This window comes from Euprymna scolopes, chromosome 1 (assembly GCF_053919585.1).
Source record: "Euprymna scolopes isolate OS-2025 chromosome 1, ASM5391958v1, whole genome shotgun sequence".
Lineage (NCBI taxonomy): Eukaryota > Metazoa > Mollusca > Cephalopoda > Sepiida > Sepiolidae > Euprymna > Euprymna scolopes.
In genome coordinates this window covers 99,841,179-99,851,965 of record NC_136482.1, presented here as the reverse complement: position 1 = coordinate 99,851,965, position 10,787 = coordinate 99,841,179, and the positions used below count along the sequence as shown (strand labels likewise).

General features: G+C 32.8%; 1 protein-coding gene across 1 annotated transcript in view; it reads right to left on the bottom strand.

The window, feature by feature from the left end:
- Positions 1-706: 706 nt before the first annotated feature.
- Positions 707-10,787, bottom strand: part of LOC145259560 (dysbindin-like) — a 49,419-nt gene continuing 39,338 nt past the window's right edge. The window contains exons 6-7 of the mRNA XM_080117251.1: positions 5,750-5,890; positions 707-2,399 (exon numbers count right to left, since the gene is read on the bottom strand). Coding sequence (XP_079973377.1) covers positions 1,954-2,399; positions 5,750-5,890 — 587 coding nt within the window. The 3' untranslated portion in view covers positions 707-1,953. The remainder of the gene's footprint in view (positions 2,400-5,749; positions 5,891-10,787) is intronic.

Sequence of the window (10,787 nt, the reverse complement as noted above, 5' to 3'; positions counted from 1 at the left end):
GGTTGGTGACTCTTTTTTGAAACCTGTCCAGGAGTGAGATACCAGTAGTAGATACACCGCCACAAATATGACAACAATACTCCATACATGGGTGAATAGTAGCCTTGTAAAGATACAGGATATTTTCAGGTGTAAGTAACTTTCTAACATGATAGAGCCCACCTTCTTTGCAGCAGCCTTGGCAATGCTCTCGATGTATCTGTTCCAACTCATGTTCCCTATGAACATTGAGTTGAGCTGAGGAGTTTGATAGAAGTATTTTCATGGAATGTATCTTTAGCCATAGTTATTGGTGGTTGAGATGGTTTCTTGTAATTATTAAAGGAAACAAGCTTAGTCTTGGCAATATTGAATGTGACCATCCATTTTTGTTCCCATTCCAATACAGATTGGAGGTCTTCCTCTGGCATTTTTGCAATTGCCTTAGATATGTATTCATTCGTTCTCCCCTCGTGCCTATTATAGAGCGTGGTGTCATCAGCAAATATACCCATCTCACACAAACTACAAGATCTTTTTCAAAAGAATTTTGTTCTTAAATACATCCGGTACACCAATGGTGCTTCATGTCAAAGTTGGTGCAATTCTGTCACCTATTTTTGGAGCTTAGAAGTAACCAATAAACAAACAAAAAGTGATCAATTTAAAATCAGATTAAAATGTACAACAATGATAACAAAATTAAATAAAAAACATTAAACCAAGATTGTGTGATGATCTGTTTTTCATTTTGTAAGTTTTATTTGTGTGTAATCAATAATTGTAATGGATCACAGATTGTGCAGAAATTTACATTTATAAAAAAAAATAACTTTTATCAAGGGACAATTAGAAAGGTGGCCATGCGAATATTCAAATGTTATCATATGCAAAAAAGAAAAGGCTTTTTATTTACAATAGAGAAAACATTGGAAATGATTTACTAAATACCCTAAAAATTATTCCTAAAAGAAAACAATACTAATTTTTGTGAAAAGTTGGATTTTTTAAAACAATTTATTATATTTGACAGATCTGGCAGCATAAGAAACACAAAACTTGCCCACAGCAGGTAAAAATCAAATTCATTGAAAAAATTATATTTACTTATATTTTGTACACCAGAAAAATAATTGTATTATTGTAGATGAAGACTTTCAGTTAAATTCTCTCATCCCCAACCCACCCTACCAAAAAAATGAGGTTCTACTAACACCATGAAAAAACTGAGGTAAAAAAAAAAAAAAAAAAAAAAAAAAAGAAATTTTAGAATTAGAATTTCGCACATAAATCTGTTTGAATATGTAACACTTTTTAGTTAAATCTTAGATGTAACCATTACGGAGGAGCACCCAGACTTAAGGGTTAGTTTTAAAGATAAGGAGAGATTTTTTTTTTTTGCCAACAAAAACACTGCTGATTATATGCCCTTAAAATGATATCCAGTTAGATGATGACCCAGAAATGGTTGACTATTTTAAGTTAAATTGATGACAAAAACTGATCTACCAGTCTAAATTCACAAATAATTGGGTGGTTTTTTTTTTCCTCACAAGCTTTTCAAGGTGTTCACACATAGTTTGCTTGTATAAAATAAAAAAAAGAATCTTACTTTGGGAGAATAAATATTTAGCTGAGGGTCCTCATCTCCAAATTTACTAAATAATTTTTTTTTTTTTCATTTATTTATTTATTTTTACAATACTCTAATAAGGGATTTGGACTAATTAACCAGGATGGTGACTTTTAGAATTTTAGATAAAAGTATTAAAATAAAATTGTTAAACATATTTTTAATTCTTGGTGATGAAAAAATGTTTTCTATAATGTTAAAACCAGCCTGCATATAAAAATGATAAACATGAGATTTTGCAAGGCCATAACATTCAAACATGGGCATAATGTTTTATTGTTGCTTTTTTTATTTTTGTTCCACTTTTTTTTTTTTTACTCTTTGCATAAAAATCATTCATTTCAGCTTTCACTCTGATTACTTAAATCTTCATTCTCCTCGTCAGCAGTTGACAGATTCATGCCATTTTTAAGCTCCTCAGTTTTATACTCTTCCACTGGGGATGTAAGTGCAAGGCTTTTGTGGTCAGTATTTCTTTCCATCTCTGTCACATGGTCTACTGTTTTTGACGGTCCTGGCAGGAGTTGGCCTTCAGAGTCACTGTGAGAAGAAAGTTCATCTGTGGCTGTCCATTCACTACCAGGGGTCATAGGAGTGAGCGCGTCTGCTTCTGATGGAGACGTAATGTCCCCAGCTACTTCAGATGAAGGAGTTATACCGAGTAGGCCCCGCTCACTACATGGGGTTACTTCTGTGGAGGCAAGGAAGACCGCCAATGCTGCTTCATCCTGGTCAAGAGTGATGTCACCAAGATCAAGATTTTTGGCTCGGTCCTTGCCCATTATGCCTGAAATGAGAAGATAAATTAAATTAACAATTCTAAATAAGAGTGCATTTTTTATTAATAATGGGGTATGATCTCACACAGTCAGACGATTCTATTTATAAACGATGCTGCTAGGAACTGACAAATCGAATTAATTCACGTTCTGCTACCAGCCAATCAGAAACCAGAATTGCTCCATAAATATTAAACCTTTTCTGTAGCAATTTCGTATATATTTTTTCCGTCTCGACATGGTAGGAATCTTTTGCTCTGTGGAACTCTCTACTGCAAACCAGTCACCTCTCAGGACTTGTTTAGAACAATGAACCATCCGAAACTGTTCTGAAACTAAACATGGCTTACACTTCTAGAGGTTATGCGCCCAGCGTGCGTCTTTATTTCGATGGATCCGAATCAAAATTCGAATTGTGGCAAGTTAAATTTCTGGGATATCTACGAATCCAAAAGCTACACAAAGTACTACAAACACAACCTGAAAACAGAAACGACCCCGATTTCATTGAAAAGAACGCAACTGTCTTTGTGGAATTAATACAGTGCTTAGATGACCGAAGTCTATCACTGGTAATGAGAGAAGCCCTGTACGATGGCTGCAAAGCATTGAACATATTGAGAGAGCATTATTTATCGAAAGGAAAACCAAAAATTATTTATTTATATACTGAACTGACCTCTCTAAAACGAATGGAAGCCGAAACCATTACTGATTATATTATAAGAGCCAAAACGACTGCAAATTCTTTAAAAATATCTGGTGAAGTTATAAGTGACAGTCTGTTAATTTCCATGTTCCTTAAGGGATTACCGAGTGATTTTAAGTCATTTACCATTATAACGCAGAAAGAAAAACCCATGACTTTCAGCCAATTCAAGGTAGCACTCAGAAGTTATGAGGAAACTGAAAAAATGATCACAGAAAAAAACGAATCTACAAATATGATGAAATTTAAAAATACACATATAAAAACACCAAAATTAAATTATAACTATGCCAATTGGTTTTGATTTGGTTGTTTTTGTTTTACGGCATATCAACCATTTTCAGGTTATTTAATGCCGAATTCAGTGATTTTGAAGAAAAACTTTTTAATAGAATATATTTGTTTTTTTCAAGTCGGTTTCTATTTAACCCATAGTTGGGACCCTAACAGGTACTACCACTTTGGGTCAGAGTGAACCTGAGAGCAATGGCAATTAAAGGGTGGCTCCACACTCCCCAAAGACCGCAACCTGGGGCCTCACCGTCGGATATAGTTTAAGGTCATATCCAGGACCTATACCCATGCCAGGAATAAAAACCGTAACTTTGCCAAAAACAATTTTTCTCCTAAGAAAAGTACAAAAATTATTTGCTATAATTGTGGACGACCTAATGCTTCAACAAACAATAATAATTTTCTTGTTGATTGTGGTGACGCAGCACATGTAATTACAAAGGAATCTGATTTTATCAATTTTGATCCCAACTTTAAGCCACAAAATCATTTTGTAGAACTAGCTGACAGAAGTCGGGTGAATAATATCGTTTTGAAAAGAGGCGATGCTAAAATCTTGCTAAGGAACAATAAAGGTGAACTATGTTTCTGTGTTCTAGAAAACGCTCTTCTAATCCCAAAATTTAAACAAAATATATTTTCTGTACAAGCTGCCACTAAAAGGTGCAAATATAAACTTTAGCCCCAATAAATCAAAACTGGAACTGTATTCGACATTAAAGAAAATGGAAGACTATATTATTTAAATAGCATAGTCCCATCGAAAACTGCTTGCCATGATCTACAGACATGGCATAAAATTCTTGGACACTGCAATATTCCTGATCTCAAAAAGTTGCTGACTGTAGTTGGACTGAAAATACAAACATCAAAAAATTTCAACTGCAACGTCTGTACGCAGGGGAAAATGACAAACTATCAAAACAAGATACCAGACAAAAAGGCGAAAAAGATCCTATCAATGGTGCATTGTGACTTGAACGGTCCTGTGGAACCGATGGTCAGAAAACATTATAGATATGTGTTGAATTTCGTAGATGACCATTCAGGTTCAATAATGGTTTACTTTTTAAAGAACAAATCTGATATCCTGCTAGCAACTAAAAAATATTTAGCCGACATGGTTCCCTACGGTGAAGTAAAGTGTATTCGCTCTGACAACGGTATGAAATTCACCAATAAAGACTTTGAACTTTTACTAATTAATCATCATATTAAGCATGAAAAATCAGCTCCTAGATCGCCACACCAAAACGGGAATGCAGATGGCGGACACTTTTTGAAATGACAAGATGCGTACTCATTAAATCAAAACTCCCTAAAAACATCTGGACGTACGCACTTATGGCGGCAGCCTATATATGCAACAGGTGCTTTAACAAAACACTATCTAAAACCCCATATGAATCTTTCTGTGGTAAAAAAACAAATTTAAACAGAATGCATATATTTGGTCCAACTTGCTTCGCATATATAGATAAAAAGAGTAAATTGCATATTAAAGCCGACAGAGGTATATTTCTTGGATACGATAAAAACAGTCCAGCAAATTTAGTATTTTTTTCCCGAGAAAAATAAAATAAAAAGAATCCGATGTGTAAAATTCACAGACACGTTTAATTTTAAAGCCGAAACCCCATCATATGAGGAGGATGAAATTATATTTCCTCAAATTATTAAAACAAATGAAGACAAAGATGGCGGAGACAAGAGTATCCATGATGATGATGATGATGTTAAAGTCGAAAGATATCCCAAAAGAAATAGAAGGCGACCCGATTTTTTGTAGTCGACAATATAAAAGATTATCAAATCGACTATTGCTATTCAATGGAAAATGCACCAAAATGCATTACACTTCTAGAGCTAGTAGCCATTCCTTCACTATAGAAATATCTAGATGGAAAATTTCTACTCTAATAGCTTCTTTCCTGTAAACCACTTACCTTTGGAATCATTCCCTGCTCCCCTGGTCATACTAACATTCAGAAATTTAAATAATGTAAACAAACATTTTTCTGTCCAACTCCCCACCCAGGTTGCCCCTTATAAATCTGATCTCTGTCACAGTAGCCCCTTATGCTTTCAGTGACAATATGCCTTAGTGAACAAAAGTAAAAAATTAAAAGAATGAGAAGGCAAATGGCCGTGTTGAAGTGGATACCAATTTTGACTGATAACTCAGCATGTCATTACAGTTTCACATTCATGAGATTAGTAATGTTAATATTGTCCTTCCTGCAAGTACCAGAATCTACAGTGGAGGGATGGGGGGGGGTCATAGAAACAAAACTAAATTAAGCCAATAAATAACTGCAGAAATTGTGTAGCAATTTAAAAAGTAAACTGACTTACGTTCTGTATGACCATGTGTCTTATAAAAATGTAAATCATCTTGGAATGCTTCTTCAAAGGTTTCTGATCTCTCTCTTAAAACTTCTTGTTTCTTCTTCTCCAGTTTCTCTACTAGCACAGCATGTTCCTGACTCATTTGTTCTACAAGAAAAATAATAGACAAAAATCGATTAGAGATGACCTTTATAAAATAGAAAAAGAAAAAAATTTATCGTTATAATATGTTTAGGCAATTTAAAACATATCAACTTTCACCTCTTTTTAAAAGACTGAATTGCTCAATCACTGAAAATGCAATACAATAAAAGTAATTATTTTAAAAATTTCATCTGATGTCCCTGTTTTTCGAACATTAAATTCAAACTGAAATACACTTTTTTGACCTTCAGGCTATGATAACAGTGTAGTAGTGGGGATATTTTTAAGTAGAATGAACCCCTAAAGTAAATGTGATATTGTAGTGATTGTAATGATTCTAGCTAAAAATAGGATAGTCAAATCCATTATAGAAAATAAGGGATGACCAACGATTCCTATTATCCCATCACTTTTGATGGGCTTGTGCCTAATTTTTATATACTGAATTTTATTTTTATTATATGGAGAATAAATAATTCAAAGTGTAATATCTGTTCTGTCCAAAGATGCCATAATAATATTGTTGGAGCCTGTATTTGTGCCAGATATCTATAGAATGGAAATATGTCAAAAACTTCTACAAAGGTTTTGGAGTAAGACTTCCATAACAAAATATTATCTGAAGCTACATTAACCAGAATACTTAGATAAGTGTTTTAGTTTGAACAAAAGTGGTACAATAATATTGTAGGGTCTGTGATCATGTCGGACCTCCATAGAATGGAAATATTTTTAAGCATGGTAGCAATATATAATGGATGAAGGATATAACTGTGAAATTTATACAGATCTTGCTACGATCTATTAATATATTAAAGCCAACTTAATTAACATTTGTTTACCAAAGGCGTTTTCCTATATATTTTAATTACACAAAATACATGCTAAAATATTCCTCAGTATTGAGATTGAGTTAAGTTTGAAAAAAAATTTAAATTCTAATTATTCTAATTAGTTGTAATTTGCAATTAAGTTAACAAGAAACCAATTTCTTACTAAGTTCCTGTCAATCATTCTCAACCTTTTATCCCTGATAGTTGTTTGATTCCTTCCTCCACGCACAATTTTATTTCATATGGTATCTATTACTATCACCTTTGTCAATCTCTCTTCCTCTCTGCTTATTAGCAGTCAAAGGTAATAAAAAAGAATATAATAAAAAGATTGGAATAGTCTATTATAAACTAAAGGAAATGTCACTACTATAATAATAATATTTAACCTGTAAACAAAGAGAGTAGAAAAAAATAATTTGGGCATTTGTGTTTTTATTGTTTTATATTTTATGTATTTGCAAACAAATGATTCAAACAATCTCACATGATCTGAATAGGTGACCCAATGAGTCAAGTTGTTTTATAGTATATATATATATATATATATATATATATATATATATATATATATATATATATATATTATATATATATACACACACACAGGTCATTCCAAAAGTAAAGCACCCTATTTTTTTTAACTCAAAAAGCTGAAGAGCTATGAAGATAGGAGTGGTATCATTAAAATGAGCAACCGTTTGTGCTTCCAAATTTATTTTTCTAGTCACCACCATTCTCAATGCACTTTTGCCAGAAATTCAATGATGCATCTCTGCTTCTGGTGCACATTCATGACAGTTGCTTACTTAGTCTCACACTGTCAATATCTGCAACAGAGATACGAAGGTTTCAGGTCATAAATGCATAAGTTCAGTCATCATAACATAATTTACAATTCCCTCTCATCCATTCAAGACGAGTAAAAAAGATAGGAGGCATTACTTCTGGAATGCCCCTCATATATATATATATATAATAGGACAACAAGAGTATGAAATGAAGACACAAAACTATATATTGGTAGATATAGAATGGATCATTTATTGAATAACACACCATTACATAACTTTAAATAAATTTCCAACCTAGAATAGCCTGCATCTTGGCAATATCTAATTAACAATATATCTGCCTTAATCATGAGCCCATAAACAACTTTGCCTAACAAACCCTATCTCCGTAAATATGTACACTTAATACCACCTGTTAAATTGCAACCAAACCACCAATTAGCGCACGATGCAACGAGAATATAACCTAAACAATATAAAATCCAGGCCCAATGAAAATATAGCTTAGAAACCACCTCACAGGGCTAAAGACTTAAAACCTAAATTTAGAACTATCTAACCACCACCCTTAAACCCCACTGGCGAGCCCCCCCCCCCCCCTCCCAATAAGTAATTATTTAAAAATCAGCGCATTCGGTCTCCACTATTAGATTTACACTAAGCCCTCCACCGAGTAGTATTTACATTGAAACTTTTAAATGTACCGAAAATATAACCTAAGAAAAGCTCCCCCCCAATTCAACCCAACCCACCCCCATCACCCATACAGACATATCCCTATCCCTATCCTACCCCCTCCAACTACCAGCTATGCGTTCCATCTAGATGCTACTTCCTAATGATAATATAACTTAGATTTGAATACAGTTAAACCAGTCCAGCTATGAGTAATTTCCATCACAAGAGTCTCCATTGAAAAAATAGATTTTGCCAGCCAAATTAGGAGGAATAAGAATTCACCAGACCAAAACATCTACGAAATTCCACCCCAACAAATTATTTGGAGAAATATGGAAATTTAAAGGACTGCTATAAACTATACTTCTTGTATCTCTTAGAGATTAGAACTACTACATTAAGTAGTTATGGCGATTCGATGGACTTATCCCTCGTGTTCATAAACGAGAAAGTATGTATTCAAATTTTTAGGCCTGGCCTGTCTATATAAACATAAATTTGATGGCCTTTATAATCGAACTTCAAGAAATTTAAAGTTTTAAGGTGGACTCTTGAAATTACCATTCCTAGTGAAGCAATCCTTTATTTTAATTTAAACCCAAAGGCCTTTTGTTCATCGAACTCTTACGCTTTCCCGGCTTATTCTACATCTATTTTATTTATTTTTTTTTTATATACGGATATATGTATGTGTATATGTGTGTGTGTGTGTGTATATATATATATATTTTCTATTTTACTTTATTTTGTACGAGTCCACTCACCCCTCACTCCTCAACCCTACTTCCTGCTACTCTAACCCCCCCCCCACTTGTCTGTATCCCTTCTTTTACGCACCCCTAATAATTAGTATTAACAGTATTTACATTATTATTATTATTATTATTATTATTGGTAATGGTGGTGGTGATGGTGGAGGTAGTGGTAGAAGTATTGTTACTACTGCCTTTATTATTATCATTATTATTACTGCATTGTTTTTAACGCCATTACTATTGTTATTATTATTGTTTTTATCATCATTATTATAATCATCATTATAATTGATATCATTATTATTATCCCCATTATTACCCCCGTCATTGCTACCATAACCGCTACCATTATCTCCATTTTCAGTTATTAACAGTAATTTTGAAATTAATTTTATCTTAACTATTAGTAACATTATATTTAATTTTAATGTTTACTTTTAATTTTGCCTTTAACTTTATTTTATTTATATTTTTTATTTATTTTTTTTAATATTCAATTTTACTTCTAATTTATTTTCAGCTTTATTATTGCTACTATTATTATAATTGTCATTACTATTATCCTTCGTACTATTATAATTACCCTACTATTATTTGGTATATTTTTACCACTCTCATAAGTAGCAATGGTTTCCTCACTCCCACACTTTGACATCAATATGTCTACTTAACCTTTGCATCAAGTTATATGCACTCATAGTCATTGCCACCCTAATCTCCGACCGCCCCCTTATAATCATACTCCCTATATCATAACAGTAGAAACTTATAAATATATTGCCGCATATTACCTTTCAGTTTTACAACCTTGCATAACCCCCCCCCCAATTATAAGCAAATTTATAGCCACCATTTGCCATTTAAGTGCCACTAATCAAATTTAATCAAAATTACCCACTCTATAGAAAATAGACACCCCACAAACTGTTAAAATAAATTACCACGCAGCAACAATACACCCCCTATTTAACCATAAAACATATACCCCTTAATCTCAATACTATGTTAAAGACCATATATATTCTTATATATCATACTATATATAATAAGCTTCTCCTTATTTATTTAGAATTCTATAAAGCTTCCCCAACATTCTATAATTCCTCTTAATCTTTTTCATCCCTAATGAAGCTTACGCTAGATGCCGCATCTTCCCCATGCTACCTAGCACCTTCTCTACTCTTCTGATGAGAAGCATTAGGCTTCGAAATACCCTAGCATAAAGAGTCCCTTCTATCCCCCAAATTTTGCCTGTATTCCATTATTCAATAAACGATCCATTCTATATCTACCAATATATAGTTTTGTGTCTTCATTTCATACTCTTGTTGTCCTATTGTATAAGCTCCAACAATTATTGTTGAGCTTGGCATTATCTGGATAAGTCTCCTTTTGTGGAATTGATCTTTCTCTTTTCCTTTTACATTAAGCTATATATATATATATATATATATATATATATATATATATATATATATAGCCCTGACTGTCGTACAGGCGGTCGGGTTTCAATCCTGGCTTGAGGTAGTTGCCTGTCTAGCCGCACTGATGAGCTGTGAAACAACGAAACAGTACTACATGTGGGTGACTATATATATATATATATATATATATATATATATATATATATATATATATATAAAACAAGATGAAACTTGTCTAAAAAGTAAAGTCTATATCAATTATAAATCGCTGTATCTGGAGGATAAAAATGCTCCTTATCATGGCATTTAATAATTTTCTTTCAAATTGAATTGTTTTTTATTAAACTGTTAATACATGAATTTGATGAAGATGAAGACATGATCTCACAGTTGTGATTAATCTTAAGTAAACATTT